Source organism: Triturus cristatus, chromosome 10 (genome assembly GCF_964204655.1).
Source record: "Triturus cristatus chromosome 10, aTriCri1.1, whole genome shotgun sequence".
Taxonomy (NCBI): Eukaryota; Metazoa; Chordata; class Amphibia; order Caudata; family Salamandridae; genus Triturus; species Triturus cristatus.
Window position 1 is genome coordinate 872,026,624 of NC_140593.1, and position 12,491 is coordinate 872,039,114.

At 43.9% G+C, this 12,491-nt stretch overlaps 1 protein-coding gene across 1 annotated transcript in view; it reads right to left on the minus strand.

Annotated features, from left to right (window-relative positions):
* The window catches only part of LOC146796142 (SCO-spondin-like), a 1,481,201-nt gene that overhangs the window by 1,016,477 nt on the left and 452,233 nt on the right, over positions 1-12,491 (minus strand). Inside the window, exons 49-50 of the mRNA XM_085631266.1 lie at positions 5,486-5,606; positions 183-399 (exon numbers count right to left, since the gene is read on the minus strand). Coding sequence (XP_085487392.1) covers positions 183-399; positions 5,486-5,606 — 338 coding nt within the window. The remainder of the gene's footprint in view (positions 1-182; positions 400-5,485; positions 5,607-12,491) is intronic.

A 12,491-nucleotide genomic window follows, 5' to 3' on the forward strand; every position in this document is an offset into this window, starting at 1 on the left:
AGATATCTGTGTGAGTGTACCCCAGATTTTAAGACGATAGTCATGTATTATAATTTATTATAAAATGCTTTAATTTGGTCAATGAAAGGTGTCACAAGCGTACAATGAATACTCTGTTATAGGCCTCCTATGACTACAAATTTCTATCCTATTCCACCATCATTGTTTTGGACTTTTGGTACCTTCGCCTTTGCAGGTGTGTCATGCTCTCTCTCTGTGTAGTTGCTGTAGTACATTCCATTGTTGCTATACATCAGCCGGTATTTTGTAACATAGCCACCTGACTGTCGGCCGCCCTGAGTAACAATGGCTGAGATGAAGGTTGGCTGCAGGAAGTCCACCTGGAAGTATGGTCGCCGGTCGCTTTCCAATGGACTCCACCCTGGCTCAATGTTCAATCTGAATAAAGGAGAAGAAAGGGCTTTCTTTACCAAACCGTAAATAACTTGCCTGGTACCTCTTTTCTGGGCATCACAAGTTTTCATGCAATACCGAACAAATATATAATTCTATTCATGTATCGTTCTCTACATGTATGTAATTTAGGCTCTTGATTCAAAATGCTCAGTAAAAGACTCCAAGAAGATATTTTGTGAACTCACTTCAGATCTTACTGTAACGAATGAAAAAGATCGGAAGCATTTCTAATTTGCATCAAATGCTCTTTGGGATAAAACTCAAAGGTTCCTTATCTATTTGGATATTACTCTAGGAAAATGTGGTCAAATATCAAATGTTTAATCTGCATGTTGCGATGAATTTACATGATAAAATACCTCTCCTATCAGTCAAAAAGTGTCTTCAATGTGATTTTACCTTACTGCACAAACGTAATCCCTTGAACCCAAATGTTGGTAAAATATCCTTTTAAAAACAAATACACATGAAAAATGCCATGGTATAAACTAAATAAGCTGAGCAAGGGGGCATAATGACTCAATCAAGGCTTTGCCTCTCATGAGTCACTGCTCCTCTTCTCACTAAAGAATGGTAATATACAGCATTTTACACTTAGCACATCTAATCACACACTATATTTTACATTTTTGGGTGCTTCTAATCCACAGTGTATTGCACAGTATCGCACCATTTATACAGTGCTTACTACCCCTATGTGGGGAGCTGAAGTGCTTGTCTACATGGAGACAAGCACCATACATTGGAGGTGTGTTGTTTTTGATCCTGTATGAGAAGTCTTTCCAAGTTGTTCATGATGACCACTGAGGTGCAGTTACCGTGTTGTGGGATGCAGCGCTTAGCAGTGGGATGGAAGTGTGAGAGACATGCACACAGTTTATGGTTTCAGCAAACTGGCAGCTTTGAACAGCTCTGCAGGTCACTTTAAGGTATTTCTTAGGTTCATAGTCCACTTTGCTAGTTACAGCACTGGGTGTCCATTCTCAGATAGATGGTTTAAAGTTTATGGTCCTGAGCAGGCTTAGGTTAAAGCAAGAAATAGTGGAGAGATTTGCTGGTATGGGCTTTGTTAATATCCTCTTGTGTCTGATTGTCATTGTGAGATGTGAATAAGTAGCAGAATGTGGTTTCTTGTTACTGCAGCGATGTCTAAATTAAAATCCTCCATTGGTCTGTGGCATGTTACAAATCTCTTCAGTTATTTCATGCCTGTTCAGTTGTTGATGGGTGGATTAATGCTGTGAACTGGTACAGCACTGTGTGATGGACATGACTCATGGCAGTTTTCTATGATGTGAGTATAATGCTGTTATGTAGTATAAGGGAATTATTATGCAGCCTGTGTAAACTACAATAGATTGATCCACTACTGAGCATTATGGTGTGGGGAGGGGGTCACGTGTGCCTCTCCTCTTAAAATAATCATGCAGCCCTGGGGGATGCAGTCCACAGGATTTGTAACGGCTCAGGGAGGGGGGCACACAACCCCTTGCCTAAAATACAAATTTCATAACCCTCCCAGCCCTGGCCCACCCAGGTTGGATTAAAATTAAAAAATGGGGAGTCTGTAATGAGCTGTCCTGCAAATTCCCCAATGATCTGTGGACCTATAAAAAAGAACATACAATTTTCTGGCCTGGGGTGGCAAGGTATCCCAACCCTGCCCTCTATATGTTATTTATATTCTTTTTGCAAGACAGGGGACTCAGTCCCCGAGTCGTAACATGACCTGACGGCACATCTTTGTTGATGTGGTGGCAGCCAATCACATCGTATTGTTAAAACAACTGCATCCCGCATCCCTAACAATACATATATTTTAAACCGTAATTTCCCAAAAACTACTGAATGGATTTACACCAAATCACAAAGACCACACTTACTCTGTAAGGATCTAGCTTTCTGCCATATTTGGTGTAATTCCGTTCAGTCTTTTTGGCTGTAGCTGTGTAAAATTCTTCCTATGGGAAAAACGTTTTGGGACCCATGCACTTCAGTTTTACCAAATACATTTTGTGACAAGCATCACTGTCTGAGTGCCACTCCTTACTTTAATCAGTAAAGGTTTGGATATATATACCATGCACATCGGTCTAGGGGCAGACAAGTGGCAGGTCAAAAAAGATCTGCAGCAAATTTCTCTCAAAGTGCAATAGTTTTAGTGTAAACCCATTCAGTCCTGCACAGGTGACCCAGCCTTTTTTGCTTCCAAACCTGCCATGCACAGCCAAAGGCAATGCACAGCTATTTTTGGAAGAACAAGAGCTCGGCACAGTTTATGGCCAAATGATGAACTCCATACCCAGTTCACACTGCATATGGCAAAGGTAGTGTATTGTATTATCTGTAGATTCATATTTTGGATTTGCAGCTACTGAAAATAACTGGGGAAGCTGTGCACAGCCAAAACTTTTCATGGTCAAAGGCAGAGCACAGTGGAGTATAACACTGCTAGAAGAAGGTTACAGAAACAGAATAGCTTAACTTCCTCCAACTAAACTATCAAGACTCCACCAACGCCCTCATCAATGACACAAACAACTTCAACAACTGAATTACAACCTCCGCCAATACTGAGCCAATACCCTGGCGCCCATGAAAATCACCAAGCCCAAAAGATCCAACAAACAAGCTAGCTGGTACAATACTTACCTCAGAGAAACTAAGAGAATCTGCACACAACTCAAAAGGAAATGGAGAACCACCTGAGGCACCACCACAGGAAACACCTACAAGGCCGCACTTAGACAAAATTAGCGTCAAGAAAAAGAGACCAAGTAAAAGGACCTGAGCCTGAGAATCGAATCTAGGAATTCACCATCCCAACAGCCACAACCCAAACCATCACTTCTACACAAGAACACTGCAACCTCTCAGACTTCTTCCACAAAACAAATCACCAAGATCTACAGCAACTTCGAACCCAGCCCCCCCCTATCGACCTACCCAACCTGCTAAACTCATCAACGAAAGACTACCAAGTGACAGAATGGAACCCTATATCTATCGAGGACACTGCAGCAATAATGAAGACAGTCCACTTAGGGGCTCCTGAGACCCCTTCCCCATACCATATCTACAACCTGGGAAGAGCTACAATCAGTGCTGCACGAATATGCCACCTTACCACGCATGCTTTTTTTCCGAATGCAATTACAACGCAGACATTACAATGACCGCGTTATAACAACGCATGCCATTACTCCGCAAGTCGTAACAACAACTTGCTCTAGGGCAGGACGCTGGATGTTGGAATAGTATGATTTACTATTGCAACTCCAGGCTGTGCAACAGTAGGAAAGGTGTTGGATTTTAAATCCAACACCTTCTGACCCCTCCGCAAGTTGTTGTTCCGACTTGCAGAGTAATGGCATTCATTGTTAAAATGCGGTAGTTGTAACGACCGCATTGTAATTGCATGCGGTGTTCCGGATTCGAGGGTAAATGATGTTTACCGTGCTGCACTCACTTCCATCATCAACACCTCCCTCAAAACTGCCACCTTCCCAGATAGCTGGAAACATGCGGAAATGCCGAAGTGCACAGCAACTACCGACCCATTTCACTGCTCCCCTTCAAAGCCAAAGTCATTAAGAAGACCATCAGTAGACAACTCCCAGACCACCTAGAATGCCACAAACTCCTGGATGACTCACAATCAGAATTTCAAGACAACCACAGCACCAAAACAGCCTTCATTGCTGCCACAGATGACATAAGCATGACATCCTCCTTGACCTCTCTGCTGCTTTTAACACAGTGTGCCACCATCCACTCATCACCTGACTACACACAGTGGGAATACAAGGGCCAGCATTCAACTGGATAGCTTCCTTCCCCTCTGGAAGAACACAAGTAAGGCTCTCGACATTCCCATCAGAACCCAAGAACCTCATCTGCAGAGTCCCACAGGGATCATCATTCAGCCCGACACTTTTAAAACATATGCATGACTCTTCTGGCAAAAATCTTCAGATCCTAATGAATGAACATCATCTCCTATGCTGACGATACTCAGCTAATTTTCCCCCTCTCAGACAACACTGTCACCAACAAGAAAAACTTCAAACAATGCATGACCAACACGGCCAATTTGATGCCTCAAGCTCAACACTGATAAAACGGAAGTGTTGATCTTTGGGAATAAGAGGTCGATCATTCTCTTACCAAGCCACCAAACCCTGAAACGACCTACCTCAACACATTAGGGCCTCCTCCTCACTTCTCGAACTCTGCAAGAAGCTGAAGACCTGGCTATTTAGCCTGCCTTCTTAAAAAACTATTGAGACTGACTGTATTCAGGCCATGCCTACACTCACCTACTCAATGGCTGGATACCCTCATGGTTGACAAGCAACGCTCTACAAATCCACCTTCCATTACATTAAATTACAGGATCTGAATCACAAGGGTCATCATATTTGCCCTGGACTAATTCTGGAATTGTTTTGCATTCTAAGAGTATTAGTAATTGATCACAATATTTTATAAAAAGTTAAGCATGAGACTAGAGTTTAATGTAGAGTGTAATGTAGCTCGGGGCTTAGGGGTCCTTTAACAAATCTATTTATAATACGTTACCTCCAAATACTCTGGTTTCTACTCTCAAGTCAAATTCCTTTATTCAATGTTGATCCCTCTAAAGTCCAGCAAAGTTAGAATCATCCCCAGCAGCAGTGCTTAATTTCGGCATGAGGTTTCAGATGGGGGGCCTGACTCCCATTTCTGAAAGAGGGACTCTGTTGTTATCATCATACCTTAACTTAGTGACAGTGAAAGGCAGAAAATAGAGAGAAAGAAAGAAGGAGCATTGGAAAGATAGTAAAAAGTGATAAATAGAGAAAGCAGAGTTGATAAAGAACAGCAAAGAATAGATAAAGAGACAGGAAGCATAGGCTGGTGGAAGAAAGATCCATGAGGCAGAATCAAAGCTAGGTATTATTTGTATTCTGCTGCCCACGCACTTGCCAGTACCAGTTGTGGGCTAAAAAAAACACTTTAGACTCCTGCACTTATTTTCTTTTTCCAAGTTAAGCACTACCCAGCAGGAACTAGAGGTTAAACTCACATATTGGGTACAATGTTAAGTCGCCCAGCATCTGGTGGGTTGTTCTCTTTATGGGAGGAAGCAGACAGCTGTTGGTAATGAATCCTGCCATCCTCCAAGCCAAGGGCTACATCGCAGGGACCTGCGAAATGAAGCAGAGGAGGCAGTGAAAGATAAGCATCATTATTACAATTATCTTTTCTCCCATTACAGATAGGGATGTTCCATCCACCATCCACACATAAGCATACTGTTTCTGAACATGCACAATGGTCCAACTTCATTGATGGTCAAACTGTTTCTTTGCCTATAACCCTCAATTATTACTGATGAAAAGGGCACTTGGTGGAAGAGGGGATGGTAATGACGAAGCAGCATCCATGAGCACACCTGTGTCCAGTTGACTATGGCCCCTGCTCTAGCATGGCAACAGTTCATGAACAGCAGGAATTACCTGATTGAGCGGGATTGTGTAGGGTTCTCACAAAGCTCTTGAAGGTAGACAGCAGACCAGAGCCTCTAACAAGCAGGATGTGAAGAAAGGCCACCTTCTGAGAGTCAGCCATCGATACAAGTTCACCAAAGACGTTTGGTAGCTACGGACTTAAAAAATGCTGTGGTAGACCCCACATGGTGAGGGTGAGTGTCCTCTAGGGGTGGGCGGAGTTTGCGGAGTTGCATTACGCAGAATTCTGCAGAGCTGCATAAAAGCTACGTGGAATTCTACGTCTGTCTCCCCACCCTCCTTTCCATCCCAGGGCTTCCTTTCAGCAGCTGCCTGGTTATTAACTCCCCAGGCCAATTTTAAATTAAAGTTTCCTGCCCCCTATTGACACAGAGCTCCTGTAACAAGAGGTCTGACTGACACCTCAGGCGCAAGGAGACACACTGTCCAGTTAGCAGGTGGCCTGCATTTGGATGTCCGTTCTTTGTCCACGAGGTCAAAAGAGTGGAAGTGCGTGGCCCTTCTGTTATTGTAGCCAGGTCATAGGGCCCCAAGCACCCCTGTGTTCAAGCCTTCTCCTCCCAGGAACTACCAAAGTGCCCCTAAGTATCCCCAGTGGCCACTGCTCCCTGGCGACCCCTGCAGCTCCAGGGCCCAAGGCACCCCTAGCACCTTACCCAAATGGCCCCCTGCTCTCCCCAGGACCCCAGGCACCCCAAGCACCTCAGTGCCCCAACCTAATGGACCTAATGGACCCTACGCTCGCCAGTGCCACTAACGAGAGTAGGGCCGCCTCCCCTGCCCCCATGCTGCCAGTGCTCAGCGCTGGGCTCTTACCTGCTCATGTGGCACCACATGCCAAAAGGACCATTGCCCTGAGAGTGGCTTCAGTGGTGCAGGTGGTGGTGTCAGGGGCCCCCTGGGATCCTTGTGCAGGGGTGGAGGGGAGGCAGTGATGGAGGGGAAGTCTGAGTGTGAGTAGAGGAGGCATGTGGGTGCATACAGGGTGTCTGAATTTGGTAGAGGAGGTATGAGTGAGGGCAGAGGAGCTCCGAGTGAAGTCAGAGGAGGTCTGAGTGAAGGCAGAGGAGCTCTGTGTGAGGAGAGGTTTCTGCAGAGGAGGGCAGTGTGAGGGCAGAGGAGGGCCGCGTGAGGGCAGAGAAGGGCCTGGTAAAGCAGGGGAGCTCTGAGTGAGGACTGAAGAACTCTGTATGAGGGCAGAGGTCTCATCAGCAGAAGAGCTCTGAGGGTGACTCCATCTAGCTCTGGGTCTCTGTGCAACTATGACTCCCAAACATGTTGGTCATGCAGCCCGTCCTTCAAAACTGATAGAATTTTGATTGCCCGAGGAAAGCTTGGAATCACTTCCCATTGGTAGATAGAAACCTCAGCTCCCGCAGCAGCTTGTGTGAGGTATGTGTTGCCTTTCCTTCCTTCCCTGCTCCAGCCCTTGCATGCCCGGCTCCTATCATGTTGACCCTTATGTGGGACAGCTAGTTTCGGGAGGCCAACATCCTGTGGCCGGGTAGGCATTGGCCCTCGAAGTGGAGGAGGCCCTCTACCAGCAAAGGTCCGCCTATCAACATGTCCTTCTCTTAAGGAGATGAGTAGGGGTGGGCGGTGGGGGCAAACTCCGCCACGCTGCAGAATCAAAGTTGTTTGCCAAACTCTGCACTCCCAGCAGAGTGCTGAGTTTGAAAAACTCAGCAAACTCCACTGGCGGAGCCGAGTTCACCGCCCACCCCAGTGTCCTCAGGGAGCTGACCAATTGACCGTCAGGGACACCCTTTAGATTGGCCTGAGCTCTGTATGAAGTCGGGGGGAAGCATTTAGGGAGGCTTCTCTGTTTATGAAGGGGAGTCCAGAAATAATCAACAAAAAGACTGCTGAATCAAACAGGGATACCACTATGAGAAAGGAGCAGGGTGCTACTTGCAATTAGGGACTATTAGCAACAATTTGTATGGGTGATCAAGACACTTGAGAAATTTTTGAACTTTCTAGCTTGTCAAATAAAATACATAGAGGGCAACCACCATAACTACAGACGGTGTGGTACTATCTAATTCTGAGAAGGTGATAGAACTGGGTGAGCAGGAAACTCCACAAGAAAAATGTCACTGTTACCGGCCCAAGATCTGCAAAATAATCTAAGGGGGAGGGAGCACACTGCCTCTAATCCCAGCACAGTTCACCCCACTGCATTCTGGTAAATGCAGTACACATACTTCAAAGTTGCTGTAATTTTTCACCAAAGTTGGGGCATGTAGTGCTGTTATCTCTAGACACGTGTTTCTGGGTTTAGCCCTTCATCAGTAGAGTGCAGAAGTAGTAGAGAACTCCCTCTACACTTGTCTGCAAAATAAAACGTTAGTACCTTTGGCTGGTACTCCAGGCATCGACGCTTCTGTACCCCTGCTTCGCAAATACAAAATCAATGAGGTGCTGAGCTTTTTCTGTTGTTTCAGATATGAAGGTCCAAGAACTTTAACGTATTCAAACACTGGTGAGGAGCAAGACTCTGATTACCCATGGCACCCTCAGACAAATTACACAACCTATTCCCAATCTAGGAAGAGCAGTATGGCTGTGTTACTCAGCAGGCACATTCAATGATTGCAGCTGTGGAAAAAGTGGATGCCGCAAATTGTTCTGCTGTATTATGTTGTGTGGTGTCGAGACCTCACCGTGAAATACAGTAACTAAACCATTTTAGGTCCAGGCCGGTTCGCTTGTAAAACCTCTTGCTCAACCTTGAGTAGCTGTAGGTTCGAGCAGCAAGGCTTCATCAAAGGGACTAGTATAAAAGCATTTAACAGCACCAAACAACAAAATAGGAAAGTCACACAACACAAAAGTAATCCAACACCAATTTATATAAATAGATTATATTTTTACAAACGTTTGGACACCACGATGAGCAAAATCTATAATCCTATTGAAAAAGTGGTTTGGCAACTGGTTTCTCCTTTCTGTTTCCACCACCAGCCCATCTATTTGAACAAAAAGGCAGCCCTATTCGCACGTGATCACGTTTGCCCACCAAAGGCACCTTCCCCTTTGAAGCTCACTTTTTCGGATAACACCCTCTGTGGCTTCCTGCAAGGGGGAGGTACTACCTCCCTCTGTGACAGGCCTCGATTGCTCCTGAGACTGTGAGACATTCACACTACTTCCCAGGAGGGCAGAAGCTGTTTGGTAGGCAGCAACTGCAAAAGGCCCCCAGATAAAATGGGCAACTGAGTGGCAACTTTCTAAATGTTGCCTTTACTTAAAAGTCACAATTATTAGACTTGGGGCCTCATGTAGGTAGCATACCAGTTACCACTTCTAAAATACCGAACGATACCGAATCGGTATTTTAGAAGTGGTAACTCGTATGTAGGTAATGAGTCGGTATTTTTTACCGATTCGTTACAAGTCGGTAATTACCGAATCGGTATTTACCGATTCGGTAATGAGGCATACCTTCCCATTGATGGGAAGGTATGCCTCATTACCGAATCGGTAAATACCGATTCGGTAATGGGGGGAACACATGAAAGGGTGGCAGGGTGTCACATTGACACCCTGTTGCACCCCTGATTCGGCCATGTGTGCACATGTGGCACACATACATGCCCTAAGGGCATGTATGTATGCCACATTGCACACTGCTACGCGCGTAAAAATGCTTAAACACACACATTAATTATTTACCACCAACTATAAGTTGGTGGTAAATACCGACTCTAAAACACACCCACACACTCCCCCTACATCTCGATTTTGGCTTCGGAATTTACCGAATCGGTAAAATTACCGATTCGGAATAGTTACCGATTCGGTAACATTACCGATTCGGTAATATTACCGAATCGGTAATTTTACCGATTCGGTAAATTCCGAAGCCAAAACTTGTCCCCCTACATACCAATAGCCAAAATACCGGTCGGTAACGGTATAATTACCGAAAATCGGCCGTTACCGACCGGTATTTGGCTACCTACATGAGGCCCTTGGTCTTCAAGTCAGGTTTAATGTTGCAATACATTTAATACCTTGAAATGCCCATTTTACTAGTCTCATTTAGAAGTTAGCAGGTCAGATGTCAGTCTGTAACATTGTACTAGCCAATGGGACAACTAACATTTCCCCAGTAAAAACGACAAACTGGAGGTTTTACTGTAGTGACATATGAAAATACATGTTTCACTCAATATTATACTGCTCGCCGACTTAGAGCTTGATAGACCTTGCTTAGGGGGGGGCATATATATTTTCAGGGGAAGTAGGAGCCTAACCATTGGTTTAAATGGCAAAGTCGAAATAGCAGTTTAAAACTGCTCTTCCATGCTAAGCTGGCAGGCTGGGATTCACTTTGTGCTTTGTTACATGCAGGGCGGTACAATAAGTGCTGTAGACGTGGATGGGCACTCTAACTTAGATGCCCTGGGCACCCTTGGTACCATATACTGCAGGCTCATAGGTAAGTCAAGTTATGCCAATGGAAGGTTGCCAATTTAACATGCATTTTCTAAGGGGTTAGAACACTGGCACTGAGGTCTGGCCAACAGCCCTCAGTGCACTACCAGAGTAGGAAAAGCAGCAGCAACAGTCCAAAACATTGGGGGTGATCATTTTAAAATAAGCATTTCCTAACAGTTTGAATATCCTAATGAATGCAGCCGGACAGCAGAACAAGATTTTGAAATTGTTAGAATGTGTTCCAAATGAAGTAGCTGAGCTGAAACAAATTCAGGTAGAGATGGTGGCACAAGCTAAGCTACAAATGAATAAAATTAATGAAATGTTTTCAGAACTTTTGGGGTGTAGAAATGAGTTAGGATAAAGAGATGTTAATACTGATGATATACTGGTTAGAGTTCTGGAGCAATCTCCACAACTAGAGAAGGAAATAGCACAATTAAAACTTAAGCATGAGAAGATGGAGAACTGTTCACATAGATCTAACCTTCCACTTACTGGGATACCAGAAAGTAAGGAAGATGGAATTGGAACAGGAAATGGAATTGAAAAAATGATCAAGGACTGTTATTCCCAGGTATGGCAAGGATCTTAGTATCATGCAAGCCCACAGAGTATCATCCCAACCGATTCCTCATGTGGAAAAAATCCATTGCCAACAAATCTTTTAAAATGTCTAATGAATGTGAGTTTCATATTTTTTTCAGATATGACTGCTGAAGCTGCTCACAGGCACACAATGTTTATTAACATATCAGCCCAGTTCCATATAGCAGGTGTGGAAATCTCCATTATACACCAGGTTAGACTTCAGATGTTGTTTAAATATAGATTTGATATTTGTTTATATTTTCAGGAGGTGCAATGTTTTCTGTATATGATTACTACAAAGAACCCTGTTAAAAATGATTCTGACCAAGTGCAGGGGTAAAGAGTAATGGGGAGTGACTCATATGGCAGCAGAGGCTTTGCACTCGGTAAAGTAACATGGTATAAAAGGAAGGAACAGACGTCACTACTCCTGAAGCAGAGAGAAGGATGCCTTAGCGGTCCATAGGAGGAAGATGATTTTGGATAATCATGGGTGATAAGGACGGGAGGGAGAGGGGGCAAGGGTTATGGGCGGATTAAACTGTCAAAAGCAGGGAAGACTTTATCTTTTTGCCTGTATCTATTATATCTTCATTTTCTGCAGGATGCTGAAACACTTTTTTTTATTAGATGTCTGAAGTAAGGGTATTATCATTTAATATGAATGTGCTTAATATTCTACATAAATATAAGGTGATTGATGCCTAGGCTACTGCCCATAACCCGTCAGTAATTCTACTCCAGAAGACCCATATTCCCATTTTGAAGCTTAAAAGTTTGAAGATGGTTAATATTTGGATACAGCATAGGATCTTTGCATCAGTGAGTGTTTTGCATAAAGGAGTTGCTATATTTGTGGCAAATATAGAAGAGTAGAGGAAACATGATAATATGTGATGTGCAGTGACAAATTAGACGATGATAGAGTGATGCATTATGGTGATTATTATTGGTAGATCTGACTGGATATTAAAAAATATGCAAGGTAAATTGGTAATAAAACTTAAAAGGGAACCTCAATAAAAGCACTATTGGGCATATGTCATAGTTCTACAGTTATGTAAATGAAATATAGACAATTCAAGGTAAGATCAAGTGTATAGTCATGGTCCAGAGCAGTGGCGAGGGTCTGACTGAATCCCACAGATATTGTACATGAGAGCTGCTAGTATATGGATTGTGTGAGTCCACGCTATCTAGAACGTTCAGGACTGCAATCTTTGCTGAGGAGCCAGATTTCTGATGGTCTGTGAAGGAAGAGTATAAGCATGTAAGATACACTTGGTACCTACTAATCCTCAACTAGACTCAAACATCGGGGCTATTGCTCAGACCAACTCAGAAAAACCATGCATGAAATTGCAAAAATGAAATGCATTGAGACCATCCAACCTAAAATCAGATCATCACAAGATAATCAAGATACTTTGCATTCCATTAGAGATTACCCCAATGGCCAATAACGCATCAGAAAAATTCTGTGACGAAATTGGCATCTATTAGCTGAAAGCTTGAGGGTAGTTA